Raw genomic sequence first — 15,836 nt, 5'->3', positions numbered from 1 at the left:
CTGCCAGAACAAGAGGCCACAACCACATTTAAACCACTTTTACAGTATCATAAGCACTACTAGACCAAAAGTTGTGATGAACAAATACCCTCAGCATAAGCACCCCTGTGCAGGTAGCAGGGTGAAGAAACAAACTGCATGTTATGCAATATTGAAGCTTCTGCACATGTTCTCTCCACATATACAGACTTACAGCAAAGATATTCCACTTATTATTAAGTTCATGCTGGCTAGAGATCCAAGCTGACTTCCTGGCCCACTAACCTTATCACATCTCCTACACAGCCCATGCTGTATGGGTTACCTAGGTTCAGTTTCACAGTGCAAGACAGTTTCCTGCCCAGCAGGAGCCACCAAGTGCTTTTTAGTTTGGAGGCAGTACAGACACGAGTCATGGGACACTGATTTAACTAAGATATGAATTAAGGTAGGCAGGATCATTTTAAAAATATCCAGAGAAAAGACGTCTCTCTTGTACTCTCTAAAGACTTACTGAAAGACTTATTTGGACTTTCTCTTAAGTCTTTTCTTTAAAAACACACTGATTTTGTCTTTTGCTTCTATGTACTTAATTGTTACACAGTATTATAAGACAAACCAGTATATCTGAAGATGTCAGGAGAGAGAATTAAACCAAACAAATCAAACAAAATTAAAACAAACAAAACAAATCAAAGCCAAACCTATTCTGAGGTTTTTTAATAATTTTTCCTGAAGTTTTCCCTTCAAATGCTATACCAAGACAGACATACAAAGCATCAAAATTAATTCTGGGCAAGTGGAAAAAGGATGGAAAAGCAATCTTATGACCATTTCAGCACTGTTTTATAAAGTACTCTAATAATAATTTTCATTTTGGATTGAGAGGTCCTGCAGGGCAAGTGCAGCAGATGGAACACAAAGCAAATCGGCTCCACATAATTTTGTTTATCAGACAGACAGGAATGAGTTCACGGGAGAAAATGAAACCTACATTTCCAAAGTATCTGTCCAGGAGCTCCACGTATCGGTGAACGACCTCTAGTGTCAGCAGCTCATTGTCCTGGTCTTCTATTGCACAGCAGAAATACAGACTAGCATACCTGGGGAAACACAGGCAAAACCATGGCAGTGAACAGCTGGGACCTCAGTGCTCTGCTCCTCTCTTACAGGTCATTCACATGACAATTAATTCTTATCTAGTCTCTAAAATAAACATTCTCTGTCACTCCTACAGTGTCCCAGAGAACAGATCAGATGATTTAATAGTTAGAAGAACCAAATCCACCCTTGGTAAAGTGGGACATCTTTAACACTGAAACAGGCAATAAATCAGTAGTAAGTAGTTCCTTCAGGTCTCCTCCTCCTGCTGCAATAGCACTGCAGTAAGTGGAGTTAATTAGACTGTAGAAGCCACCCCTTCTAATTAAAAAATAAAAATAAGGCAAAGGTGAAAGAAGTTACATCTCAGCATTTGACATCTGCTGGCTGTCAAATGACAGTGTTTTACAGAGGGCCAGAATGCATGAAGCTGCTTAGAACAAAGAAGCTTTGTAACTAACTTGCACCAAAACTATGTTTAAACCAACCCAAGATCTATTCAGCTTGCTGATACTGTGGCTGGAGGCCAACTTGTCACAGCTTCTGATCAGATGTTTATATGCTTCCCATCACAGCATGGAACTCAGTTTTTGCTAAATGGGAGATGATTAATTTACCCAGTGTACTACACATTAAGGCTACATCTGTTTGCTACAACTGTAGGAGAACAAACAGTTAACATTAGGCATCCTGTGACTGGGGACCAGTGATTTCTTTGGAAAAGGAAATGAGAGTTAACACTTTCCAGAGCAACAAATATTTCAAATACAAAATTTGACAGAATTATGGAAGTGCTTGGAACAATTCCTCCAATCTCCACAGCTGATAAAACCCAGCACACATATCTCAGTCAGGCTACCCTGTGGAATTTGAAGGGGCAGTGAGGTCTAACACCTTCTAAACAGTAATACCTATTACATTACTCCTGTTTTTCTCATTTGACAGACTGTACAAGTATTTTGCACCCCACAACTACCCTGCTGGTTTGTCCAGGGACACTGCCTTGTTATACCCAGACTGCCAATGGCAGGCTCCTAAATCAGCCCAGCACTACCAGCGTTGTTTGCTGCTTTTCCTTAGGTGAGCCTTTGTTTTTCCTCTTCTAGCATGTGTTATTCATATGAATTGTGATTATATGTTCTTACAAAATTACTCACACCTTTTGTAAACAAGCTTGAGGTCTTTCCAGTCAACAAAACTACTTGTTTTTTGATTGCGAGACAAAATAATCTGAATAATTTCTCGAATGATCTTTTTCTTCTCTTTATCAGGTAGCGTCGTGTACCATTTCTGAAGCCTTAACTTCCCCTGCCGACTGAACAGCAGTATAAAGTGTATCTAGAGTAAACAAAGCAACATGGTTAACACCAGGGCCATGGCCAGGGAAGAGCATTCCTCTGTCTGGCACCAGAAATCCGAGTCCTGGCCACACACCTCCAACCCTGGCATGATGCTTGGACACGGTGTCAGTGAGGTCCGGGGGAGGCTCAGCATGGGAAAGATCTCTCCTCTCTCCTGTTTCTTTCCCAGGCAGCTTTCCCCTCCTTGTGGCACATCTTCTCTAGGTAAACCCTTTACATCCTCTCCTACCCATCCTCCTTACCTTGTGCAAACAGCAGCTTTGCTTCCTTTTCTGCCCCTGCCCTGGGGAACAGGAGGAGCATCACCACTTTGCAGTGGTGAGAAGAGGGCACCAATCTCTCCCTCCTCCAGCAAAATCAGATACCTCAGTGAAGGGAATAAACACATCCACAACAGGAGGAGGGAAATCAGGATCAGTGCGGCAGAAGGCTAGAAATACGAAGACTGAGATAGTAATCATAATCGCTAACAACTCTGATATTGCACTATTTAAGATCACAAAACAGCAGGTTCCTAGAAGAGGCAATAAAGGGGCTAAAGAAACCTACTTTGCAAAGGAAGCTTGACTGGTTTTATTGAAGAAATCAGGATATTATGAAACTCAGACAACTGTAATAATGAAGGACAGACCTCAGTGAACAATATTGTATTAAGTAAAGGACAGTATCTATACTGTTCAAAAATTTCCACTTTAAAGTGACTCATAACTTTACAAGGTTTGATCTATGAATGTTTCATGCTTAGCATAAACAGTATTACTGAAATACACAAGTTCCAGCTTTTAAATACCAGTGGGGCTTTGGGAGAAAAGTATCAATTCACATTTATATAAACAGTACTATGAGCAGGTTAAAATAGCTGACCATAATGTATATTAGCAGTACAGTATCCCATTCACCCAGCACATGAAAATTACTTTAAGCATGCAAGACATCAATTTGAGCACAACATCCTTCTTCAATATGACATCTGCTAAATGGGAAAAAATCCCTATACACCCACCTGGGGGGTGGGGGGAGATAGAGAGGTGTTTAATGGCTGAAGACACCTGAAGTGCCCTGCTCCTGCCAGGCATCCTGACTGCTGCTCTCACCATACCAATACCAGGCCCCAGGGGTCTGCAGGAAGGGTAGCTGTAGCTATACCCATGTGTGTGACAGGTACACTGCCAGCAGTCCATACAGTGACTGGTGGCTTCCCCTGATCCTGGGGGGACCAGGAAGAAGCACAGGAGCCTCACTTTCCTCACTTGCCCCCAATCCTTGCAAAGCCCTGATCCAGCAGGTCTCTTACCACATCCCTCACCATTAGCCTAACCTTATCCGTCCCTAGAGGTTTTTCAATCTCTACCCTAATCCCTTCTGCTCCTTGCTTCCTGTTCAGTGTATTGCTGTACCTATACTTCATCACATTTCCAAGTGAGGATTACAAAGTTAATGTTCACAATCACTATCAAGATTACAGAGCAGATTTCTGTGAAGATATTCCACAATCATTCCACACTCTGGCAAAGTCTGAGCAGAGAAGTCAGAGAAGTTTCTACACAAAAGAAAAAACAAAGGAAAAGCTACTGGATTTTAAACAAAGCATTCATTCATCATTCAGAACCATTCTCTAGCTATTGAGTTGCACAGTTGTTGAGTAATCTGGAGATAAAAGTTCTGACTACACTGAGAAAGACTTCACATGTGGGATCATTTCAGGGAAAGGAAGAAGGTTTTAGTCATGTGTGTCTTTGGCAGGATCTACTGCTGGATATGAAGCTCTGGCCATTGTTAGTCTAATGTGCTTGATAAAATTGCAAGGATTTTGCAGCTGCATTCTGTTGAGTCCTATAATACTCTCCAGACAAGCTTGCTAAATAAAAAGTAGGCTGCTGGCAGGATACATGGCCTGATTACAGAGAAGAGCAAAGCACAGTGGTTTTGCCTTTCTCTGTTCATATTACCAGCTGGGTTTTAACATGTGAATCTTGGAGCTGCCAGGGTTACCCCTTCCCAGGTGATGTAGGGACAGCACTCACTGTCCACACACTTGCACACTGAGAGGAACTGGCTATTTTACAGTCTGCAGCAAAATAGTGCACCCTCAAGCCTAGGTACATATCACTGGCCAGCTAAGAATTACTGTAACAAAACCACTTATTGGAGAGCTGCAGGTACTTAGAAGCAAAAATATCAAGCGTGGGGTTTCTCCTCTTTTGGTTCTTCGTCCTTTCTCTAATTTCTGAAGCCCCTTCAATTTGGGGAACTCTGTAGGAGGTAAACAATACATTCTTTAAAGGTTAAATGGCTTTCAGCACTTTCAATTTCAACATCCAGTGTTCCATTCAGTTCAGCTTTGCTCTGCCCAGCCCCACTGTCAGGACACAACACATTCCTCACTCTCATTGCTCTGTTCATTACATCCCACTGGAAAGACTCTGATGCATCAATAAACCTGATAATATTGAAGTACTGCACAAACACAAATCTAACAGCTCATCTGTTCCTTGCTCCTTGACTGTGAAAACATATTTGCTTTCCTGTAGTGCTGATCACAAGACAGATGTTGATTAAGAAATTTTTGGTTCGTTTTCAGCAGCCAAACTGCAAAGAGAAGCAGATTATCCTGCAATGCTTTACTCATCTTTAAAAGTTCTAATTCCAGAGGAAAACAAAGGTAAATGACTTGCTACAAGCAGAATAACCTTAGAAAGCAGGGTGCTTGGTTCCCTTTCTTACTATCCCAGGCCATGCTGGCTGTGACTAACAATCACCAGACCCAGGCTGATGCCAGAGGGAATTTTTAGGTCCCAGACTGAGTGGGTTGGGATGAAGAGTACAGTTCCTAAAAGAGCACTGGCTTCCTTCACATGTGGAGTCTGTGGAGACAAGCTTTGGTCTGGAAGCTGAGACTAATTTTATTAGCTTGTTTTACTGAATCAGACCCAACCACCCACAGCACTGTGCAAAATGACCTCCATAAACGTCAGTAAGTAATCCAAATGACTGCATTTTTTATTTGTAGGCTATTGGAAAAACAGTTTGTCCGGGTACTTTTTATATCAAACATTTAAACCATGGAACTCTACCCCCTTCTCATGCATCTATGAATCAACTGCAGCAGTAAGTCACTTAACAGACTGGAAAGTTATGGCCCTCTGTTCTATCAACTGCACCAGGATAAAAACCAACACCCTGAGTTTCAGGGCTACAAAAAGAAAATCAAATGCTAGACTTTGACAAGAAATAATTTACCAATAAACAGACATCAAAAATGCAAAGTATAGAAGGCTCGCATATTCATGAACAACAAATACAAGAGAGACAAATGAAACTAACACACACTGTGATTTCTTTCCACCTTCTTTGGGAGACCTTTCCCTCCTTTAACTAATGGGCTGTAATAATCTGATAAGCAGCTCACCCAAGCTTGTCTTCTGGAGTGCTCCCTGCCAGGACTGCAGGTCCCCTTTGCTGCAGCCTTCCCCACTGTTTGGCCATTACACACTTCAGACTTATCTAACACATTACAACTGGCTCAGTAAGTTCAAACTTGGATCATTTTTGCCTTTATAGAGGGTTTAAAATTTAACCTAATCTGCAACAATTAGTACAACTGTCTAAAGGGCTGCATTTCATTCCATACACAACAAACCACCTGCAGGGCTAGCAGATAAAAATGAATACATGGGAAAAGGGCTTCCCTAGCTTTCCTTTCCTACAGTAATTTCTCCAGTTCACTGTTTAATAACACAAACATGTAAAAGATGCCCCATTTCTTCCTGCAAGGTGATCTCCAGGGGTGTGCAAGAGGCTCTAATTCATTGCACTGAGAGAAAGAAGAATGTGCACTAGAACTGCTTCTCCTCTTCCTGTAATTCAACCTGCATAACATTTGCTGACTGGTTCCAAACCTGTTCTGTGGCATCTGGCTCCTCCATGTGCCTGGGGGAGGAGAGCAGGATAGAGATGGGAACTCACCAAGGAGCCTCAGGGGAGGGGAGGCAGAAGAGGAAGACTGCAGAAAAAAGAGGAAGAATCCTCTTTCCTGTCTGGGTGTGTGGTTAGGCAAGGATTTGCTTGGTGAGGCAGCTCAGTCACTTCAGCAGCTCTGGGCTTACACTCTGCTTCAGCTGTAACCTCTCCAAATTTGGTTATGAGCCCTCCAAAATCAAAGCCACCTTTATAAAACAGACACCTGATATTCACATGTAAGTAAAATCTGCAAATTAGGAATTGCTATCCTTAAACAGATATCTTGGTAAAGTGAAGAAACTTTCAGCTTTCCTTAAAAACCTTCTGTAGGGCAACAGACAATACAAGACATGCTAATCAATGAAAATTCCCAGACCGCATAAAATGGGCAGTGGGATGAAGATCCACAACTTCAGCTGCCAGCAGAAACCTGTGGAAAACCAGTCTGACTGGCTGTACCTGGTGGAGAGGAAGGTACTTGCTATGTGAAAGCTCTTTTACCCTTATTCTGATTCCCCTGAAGTCTGCTTGATCTGCTGCCACTGTTTTAGTCTAACAGAGTTCATATTCTGCTTTTCTTTTACTATTTTTCATTCTGTCCTCTGATATGAAAGAATCTATTTCCCAACATAGACAACTGTCCAGATGTTTTTATCAGTATTTACTTTTACATCACAACTGAAAATGAACAAAACCTACTTTCATTAAATTTTCTATTTTAAAAAAGATGAACATTCACATAATTCCAGCCATCAGCTTTTTTATCTCCAAAACATTTCAAGAATAAAAAATTCCTTTTAGTTTGTGCTTTGTTTAGTGAAGTTTGTTTTGTTTTGAGGAGCAGGGGTAGGCAAATACTGAAATTAAAATAAAAATTTCTGAACATATAGTTGGGTTTGGAATGCCAGGTGTTTAAGGTGAAATGAGCAACATGCACTGAACTGACCTACTGACCTATTAACAATCTACCCACATCAGGACAAGACAGAATACTAACACACTCAAGTAGAGGTATTTTGGTATTCTCCTGTTACATGAAATCCCATCTGGCTACTGAACTTTAATACACACTCTGGGGTTTCAGACACTTCTAAAGCAAATATGTAAAATTCAAAACAGACTACTAAAAATATTAATTTCCTTACTTTTTTGTTCTGTCTCTAAAACATTTATTCACAGCAGCACAGGAGCTGACAGATGTTTGTTAAATACTGTTGGCTCTCAGCTTTAAAATTTCAAACATGTACATAGTCTGCATGATGTAAGCAAATAAGAAAAAGAAAATAAGCACAAACCCAGCAACACAGAAATTCTGAAGCAGCGTGTTGCTGCCTACCTGGCACAGGATTCCTCCTCACTTAATCTCCATTAGGAACATTTCTGAGCAATTTCCCCTGAACAATACATCCAAAGTCCATGCAATAAAAGCTGTGCCAGATCATTACAGGCACACGTGACCATAGTTACACATTGATTTTATGCTTTTCATGATGCAGCAGTCACTCTTATCTTATTACTGAAGATTTTAAATGGACCAACACACCAGCATTTGAAGGGTATTTATAACATATGGTATCGATCCAGACAGCAACAACCTTCTGAATAGCCTCACTTGAGTTAAATAAAACTATGATCAAAACAGGATAGCTGAGCTCAAGCTGCTCCCTCCTGATCCCTAACTAAGGACCAGAAAACAAAGCTCAAGGAACTTTCTAAGTGACCAAGCTCCCTCTAGCTCTGCTTCAGCTTATCTCAACATCCAGCAGGTTGAGTCCTCCCAACTTTGGCTCATCCCTCATAAACTGGTGGCATTCCTTCACCAGTGTCCTCCTACAGCACAGGCATGGACTGGTGACATTCCTGCCCAGTGTCCTCCTACAGCACAGGCATGCCTGTGCCTCCTCCTCACAGGCTGGGCTGTCCCACCAACAGTAATGCATTTCCTGCTCTGGAGAGCAGAGGCAGCACAGCTTTCCAAAACAGCTCCAAATGGGTGGATGCAGGCAATGGTACCCAGTTCTTACAGAGGATAATTACTCTTAATTTTCTTAAATTTTTATTCCTGCCAGTGGAATTACTCGTTTTCAGGTAACAAGCAAGCACAGACCCAGACTGGAGTTTGCCTCAGGCTCTGCCACAGGAGAGCAGGCCAGGGAAGCAGCCACACCACTGTCCCTTCAGTGCCACCACAGGACAGACACAGCAGGGATGTGAGCAAGCTGGCTGAGATCACAGAAAGCAGCAGTTTGAAGAGATTTTAAACAATTATTAACCAGGTAATCACATCCCTTCTGCCTCCTAGGCTGGGCTCTTAGAGGTGTTTTTATTTGCTTACATGTTTTTGGGAGGCAGAGGACCCTTCCCTTAGGTTACTACAAGGAGGAATGGACCAGAGGAGAAGCTGAACAAGCTGCCAAGAGCTACCCCCAATTCACTACTTTATAGGCACAATAAGCTACAGGAGCTACCCCCAATTCACTACTTTATAGGCACAATAAGCTATTTTTCCAGCCTCTTCCTTTAACTCCAAGTGAAGAAACAGAGCTAAAAATCTCACCCAGTGGCTCCAGCAAAAGGTGCAGCTCTTTTAGTTTCATTTCCACTTTGCCTTATCAGTTATTTGCAAAGCTCTGCTACATGAAGGCACTGCAGTGCCCTTCCTTTGCCTCTGACTTCTCTAGGAGCAAAGTTAAAAACCTTTGCTGTGGGACAGGACAGGCACACCCAGATGGTGATTCCTGTGTCTGGTGGAGCAGGAACAGTGCAGATCGGTAGCAGCCCCACAACCATTCCTCCAGCTCCCAACAAAGATGGTCACAGAAAACCTGAGCTCCAAAAGGACTAAAGGACATGGGAGCACAGATCATGTTTATAACTCTGAAAGAGCACAGAATAATCTTTTGGAAACACTGAAGCATTTAACTTAAGCATTTTCAATTGAGAAATTCTCCATTTTCCCTTTTAAAATGGCTTTTTTTTTCATTAAGGTAATTAGGATTCAACCTAAGCATAAACATAAAAGAAGCAACCACTGTTTACAGAAGGAAGGGCCAAAGCAGAGAATCCCAAAATGCTCTATATGTTAGCCCAACATTTAGCCTGTAGAATGAGAAGGGATCACAAATTCATTCTGTTATTTCTCCAAGTTCTGTCATGAAACTTCAAAGAAAGGAAATGCCTGAGGTACTGCCTCTTTCCCATCCCATCTCCTGAGCCCAGAGGCTGCTGAGAGTTTCATGCAGCACTTCCCACAGCTTCTCTAGAGCTCAGAGCACACAGGCACTCACCCAGCACTTTACCTGCTCTCCTTCCAGCAGACAGCCTTGCACAACAAAGGCACAACATGGTACATTTCTGCATTTTACTTAAATAACAGTGAGTCTGTTCCTCATTCCTTTGTAGTTTGTGCCCATCACTTACCCCAAGGGGCTAAGCAGAGGATGGTGACCACAGAGCTCCTGTGCTGGTTAACAAGCCACTGAGAACTGCCTGAGTGTCTGAGCAAAACTATCCCCAAGCTCCGAAGGCAAGCAGCAAGGCAACAAGAGGCATTTACTGGTTAGTGAAAAGGGATTTTAATGCCCTCCCTAAGAGAGGAGAGCAGATGGACATCCTACATCAACTCATCAAGCTAGAGAAGAAAAAAACCACTGGTGAATGAAGTACCTGGGGTTATGTCTGTAATACTGAGAAACCCACATCAGGACATCCCAGGCCAGACAGGCACATCTGGCCAGACCGGCACGTCAAGCTTGCCTTCAAACACACAAATGTAAATTGCACCTTCCCATCCTGCCCCAATGCCTTTGCATGCTGTATTCCTACTCCCAAATGAAGTGCCATGCTTGCAGGACTGGATCTTGCAACTCCCTGTCTACATTGCAACATCTGCAGAAATGCAAAGGCCCAGGGGTGGCCACTCAAGAAAGCACAGAGTGAATGCAGCCAAGAAAATGCAGATGACAGCCTGCAGGAATAGGACAGCAGGAAATGAAAGGGCAGGGATGGAAATCAGTAACTGGGCACACATGATACAGACAGAATACTTTTCACACACACAGTACTGTTTTCATCTAGGCATCACTAGCAAGACCATGACTGGCTCACAGCAATGCCTGATGTGGATGCCAAAGCATAAATCTTGCAAGTACTTGAGGAAGAGGCAGCTCTATCTGCCCTCCCTAACTCAGCAGTTTCCTCAGTACTTTCATCTCATTGTCCCTTTGCAGATCTTGCAGGTAACTGATGGCTTCAGAAGGTCCATGGGATCATTTATAAAACATGGGATTTTGAAGTAACTAAAGACATGGAAAAGCAGCAAAACCTGTCATTTTCTTGCCTCAGCTGCCCCTTATCCCTGCAGCCTTCCTGCATTTGCCCACCCTAAATGCCATGGCTTTCCCTAAAGCCCTCTAGGCATCCCACATCCTAGTAACTCCTGGCTCTGACATGCCTGCAGTTTCCTTATTTCTGAGCAAAATATATATATTTTTTCAAAAACAAGAATTTTTACATTGCTGATTATTAAGAAAATAATCAGCAGATGATCGATCATAACATCTATTTTGCTTTCCAGGAATAAACTTAATATCCAGGGGCAGTAAAGCATGAATGGGAATTCCTGCATAGCCTGAGTGGACTCCAGTATTAAACAGTGACAATCTGGAATGGTCATGGGAAAGAACATCCAAAACTGGCAAGTCAGAAATTACACACTTCTTTAGAACTGTAAAAACATTTTTCCTCACAAATCCCACAGAATGCTATTCTTGAGTCCAGCTGAATGACAGGGAGTAACAGAATGCCAGATTATGGATCATCCCCTGAGCTGTAGTCTGATCTAAGCAGCTTCCAGAAGGGCACAAGCATAAGGAACAGGGCATGTGTGAAATCATCTGGTAGTGCCACCTCCAGGAATCACAGGTTTAAGAGTTAGGGACAGAAACTGCATGCAAACAACCCACCTGTGGCCCCACCCTCTATGAACTGCCTAACTACTGGGACATCCACAGCAGTGAATTGAAAACAGTCATTTACACTGTGTGAAAAAGAATGGATGGAAAAAAATCAGGATGCACCCTGATTCTTTGTGCAGCAACCAATCTTTCTAGTGTTCATGATTTCACGTGTTTCTATCACTTCCCTTGCAGTCACCTCTTTGCAAGCAGAAAGTCTACAAACTCAGGATCTTCTAACAGGATGCCATTACACTGCCATTATGTACTACAACAGTAAAAGTTCACCACAAGAAAAATTAACAAAGAAATACCACATGAACTTTTTTTTTGTCATCTAACATAAGAATTGCTGCCTTCAACAACACATTAATTTATTTGTCATTTTCTCTCCTCTCATCTGTTCTAATCTGTTGCCCTCCTTGTCTTTCAGGGCAAATGCCTAGAGGCAAAGTTCATTGTCCACTGAGGCCAACACACAGGTGTACCGTGAGTGGAAAATAAGGAGTCATTCTGAGAACTGTAAACAGTAAATTCTGTGCAGCACTGAAAATGTCTTTTGCAGATCTACGTCCATTTTCACAATTAAGGGAATTGAGGGTGTTGATGAGATCAATATTCAGAAGAGCTGAGAGTTAATTTCCAAACACTAGGGAGGTGTCAGCAGCTGCAGTCACAGCAACTGATATTTCCACCCCAGCTTCTAGATCAGTGACTGGTTATCAAATGTCTTGCTAAGTGGAAACAGTGCTTGCCAACTCCTTTTCTATTCAGGCCAAGTAATTTTTAGAGCAACTGTGCTCAATGGGATTCTTTTGATCTTTCTCCAGGGTTTCAGATCATGCCCACAAGTACTAATTTATCTCCCTGTAGTGATGAGTAGCACAGGTAGGAGGGAATCAGACCCTTTACTATACAGGCACCAATTCTGCATGGAGAGCCACGCAAGCAGAGCCCTGTATTTATTCACAAAAGTAATCCTGATAACACCGAGGCAGCAGTAGGATCGACGTGTTGCAACACTTACAGGCACAAGAGACTAACAGCAACACATGTCCTTGGGGAGACTTATCTTTTTCTCCTCTGTGCTCTCTCCCCACTCTCTGACTTTGTTGAGACAGCAATCCTTCAAGTCATGTATCTCTGCTGCACCCACATATAAGAAGAAGCAGGATTTAGTCTTTCTAAAAAGTAATTGTTAAAAAAACATGTTACAAAGCACAAGCTGGGCATAAAAGCTGTGTTTCTCAACTGGATAGGAAGTCAGCTTTGCTAAACAGACTCTTCCCTGAAACTTACATGGAAATCTGCAAGAGAGCAAACAATTGGAACAACCCTCTTGCTAAGACATGGTGCCATTTGCACAAGCACCTTTAATTCCATCCCAAAACACAGCTGTGGCAAGGACAACTCATTCCAAAATTTCAAAACAGAGGAACCAGTCTATGGAAAGTTTACATGAACTTTTAGTGTAAAGTTCATCACTTGTAAGCCTGGATAAGACTAACTCTTGGTTTGTAATCCAGTAAACCCTTTTTTCTTGACTCATAACTGAGTGCTAACAACCCCTTTCCAGAGACTAGACGACAGAGAAATTTAAAGCTAGAGTTCCCTGACAAAAGCACTGTTTCATCAGCATCAGATCCTCAAGAGAAGGACAGGGTAAGGCTGACAGCACTAATAAAATGCAGAACACCAGCAAGTGTTTGTACTATGGCCTCAAAAAAAAGGAAAAATAAAATTCTTACTTGTAAGAATGCACACTCACCTTGTAAAATTCTAACCATCAGTACAGCAGCCAGACTCCAGATCGTCAATAGCAGCACTGCTGTAAAAGCAGTGCTCCCCTGGGACTATTGTGAGTGCTTTGAAAACTGGCATTTGTGAAGTACCCGCATCAAGGAGAGTTCTGAGATCAGATTCCCTGAAATCAGCTCCCATATTTACTGACCTTCAAGGGTAAAACAGGAACTCCAGTTGTTTACATAAGCTTTACCAGAGGGAACTGGGTATGTAGGGCTGTCTTGGGGTGTAACCAGAAAAGTTACATCTCTACAGGGACTTAAAGTGTGGAGACTGCACTGCCACCTGTAAACTCATTACCGTGCATATTCTATTTGCAAATATAATGACAGGTATACCTTTCTAAATACAGGAGACTGACACATATTTAGAATTCTGGCTTAACCACTGAAGAGAAACAACATAGCTCTGCCTTTGAGGATAGAGACAAACAACAGCACCTGGCCTCCACTGAAGGAGTTGAGAGGCTTCTGTTCAGCTGCAATGCCAGTAACTGGTATTACAGGTGCACACAATGGGCAAATTGTGCAAGACAGCAGCTGGGGACATGCCCGCAGAACCTGCCTCAAGCCTGACTTATCAAGCAGTGAGATGGTTTCTCTATTAAGAGGCATCACTGACCATCTCACTACTTGGGAGCCTGCAGTCCCCCCGTGGGGAACATCCAGCTATGGTTCTCTGGACGCTGGCCATCGTTGTTAAAAAAAGAGAGCATCCACAGCAACCTTTTCTGATCTCAGCAAAGCAACACCAAGCGCAGCACTGGGGAGGCGAAGGCTCTCCCGTCGCGGGTCCCGCCCGCCAGCCCTTTAACCCGAAGGGCTGCTGCCCCTTCCAAGCTCAAGCACGCCACTGCCAGCCCCGGAGCCGGGCCGCACAGTGACACTGGTGACCGACAGAAGGTTCAGAACCAGACCCATAGGCTCTCGCTGATTATTACCTGATGGAAAGGTGCAGCCAAATCCCAACCAGCCCCATCAGAGCCGGCAGTGGTGCAGAGGCACCCGGGCTGGAGGTAACGCCGCAGTGCAAGCCCTCCACTTACCTGACACCAGGGAATAGACCTGGGGAAAAGCTCATCCCAACGATCCCGATACAAGAAAACCCAGCGCCCAGCACTGACCCGCCTTGCCCCCAGTCAGCCTAGAGACAGACAGATCCCCACGAAACCTCACTCCATCTTTCTCCAGGCATTGGAGCCGACCTGCACCTCAGCTCCTCGAGTTACAGGAAGACTTTATAAATAAAGCCTCTCTGTAACAGCCTTGTTTTCTGATTGTCTGAGAAAGGCTCTCGGCGTGACCCGGGCTCATCCCGAGGGTCGGAAAACAAAGCGGAAAAGAAGTTTCATTTCCCCCGAACAGGTGCAAACCTCGTCCGAGCCCGCCTGGGAATGGCTTTCAGCGTGCCGGTGCCGAGGGGCAGCCCCGCTCCGCCCGGCCTCGCTCCGCGCCCTGACAACGCGCCCGTCGAGGGGCTCGGCGGCTCCGGCAGGGCACGGGCGGCTGCTCCCGGCCAGCCCGGCCCCGCTCCGCTCCGCTCGGCCCCGCTCACTCACCATGGTGCGGCGGCTGGCTGGGAGCCGGCCCAGCCCGGCCCGGCAGCCTGCGTCCCGCCCGCCCCGCTCAGGTGAGGCCGGGCCGCATCGCCTTCCCACAATGCCCCGAAAGGGAACTGCCGCCGCTCCTCCCGCCGCTCCGGGCAGCGCCGCGGGGCACGGGCAGGGCTGCCGGGGCCGGGCAGGGCAGGGCAGGGCTCCGCAGAGCCACGGCCCAGCAGCGAGGGTGCTGGCAGGCCCCGTGTGCCGGGCCCCCGCACGGGCTGACCGCACCTGCTGTCCCGTACGAGCCTGAGCCGCTCAAAGGGCGCCTTCCTCACCTCGGCATTCCCGACACCAAGAAAACACAGTTCGTGTCATCCACTGGCTCGAGCTACTCCCCTGTCAAGCATTCATGCCCTAAAGACACGGGTAGATCTACAGGCATGATTGCTGTGCTGCCCATCTCCATCAAAATGGAACTCTGATAGTTTAAATACCTTCAGTGGCTGGGCTTGGCTCAGCGGTGCTTTGTGATGCAGCTGGAGGAGAGGGCAAGACATCCCTGTGGCAGGGATTTGCTGATAAGTAGCTGGTGCCAAAAGAATGTGTAACATCCACAGACTCAGCACTTGAATCAAAAGATCTAAATCCAGGCCTAAGGCTTCTCAAATTTGAGGACTCAGGTCCAGATGCAAACTACCACACAAGCATAAAGAGAGAAGACTTAGCAAGCTTAGGTCCCGTGTCTTTTCTTTAAAGGGGAGACACCTCCCAGAGCACAGCATGCATCAGTTCAGGATATGGATCCCAACTGCTCGGGAGGGAGGAACTGTGCCCTGCTCCTGGCTGCAGTGGTGCATGTGAGCCATCAGTGAGAAAGGGAAAGAAATCCAAAGGGACTTGGGGACTTCAGGGATCCCTTGTGGTGTCAACGACAACCCCTCTGCAGCCGCTGGCTTCAGAGAAGGGAGACAGATCCTGGCCGAAAGCAATTGTTGCATGTACAGCTGAGAGGGCAGTCGGGTTGAAACCTGCTCCCAGTTGGAAATGCAAATTTGCAAGAGCAGAGTGCAAATGCAGGTGTGTGCTCCTTATGTTCATTCAGCAGCCTGGAGGTGATTTCCACATTTCCCTAAC

The 15,836-nt window shown here is 44.6% G+C and overlaps 1 protein-coding gene across 2 annotated transcripts in view; it reads right to left on the bottom strand.

Moving 5' to 3' along the window:
- Positions 1–14,794, bottom strand: part of AP1S3 (adaptor related protein complex 1 subunit sigma 3) — a 54,821-nt gene extending 40,027 nt beyond the window's left edge. For both annotated transcript variants that reach the window (XM_050977964.1, XM_009089227.4), the window contains exons 1-3: positions 14,718–14,794; positions 2,240–2,418; positions 974–1,082 (exon numbers count right to left, since the gene is read on the bottom strand). In XM_050977964.1, coding sequence (XP_050833921.1) covers positions 974–1,082; positions 2,240–2,418; positions 14,718–14,720 — 291 coding nt within the window. In that variant the 5' untranslated portion in view covers positions 14,721–14,794. The remainder of the gene's footprint in view (positions 1–973; positions 1,083–2,239; positions 2,419–14,717) is intronic.
- Between the last annotated feature and the right edge of the window lie 1,042 nt (positions 14,795–15,836).

This window comes from Serinus canaria, chromosome 9 (assembly GCF_022539315.1).
Source record: "Serinus canaria isolate serCan28SL12 chromosome 9, serCan2020, whole genome shotgun sequence".
NCBI classification, from domain to species: Eukaryota; Metazoa; Chordata; class Aves; order Passeriformes; family Fringillidae; genus Serinus; species Serinus canaria.
Note: the sequence above shows the minus strand (reverse complement) of the source record. Positions and strands in the feature narration are given on the sequence as shown.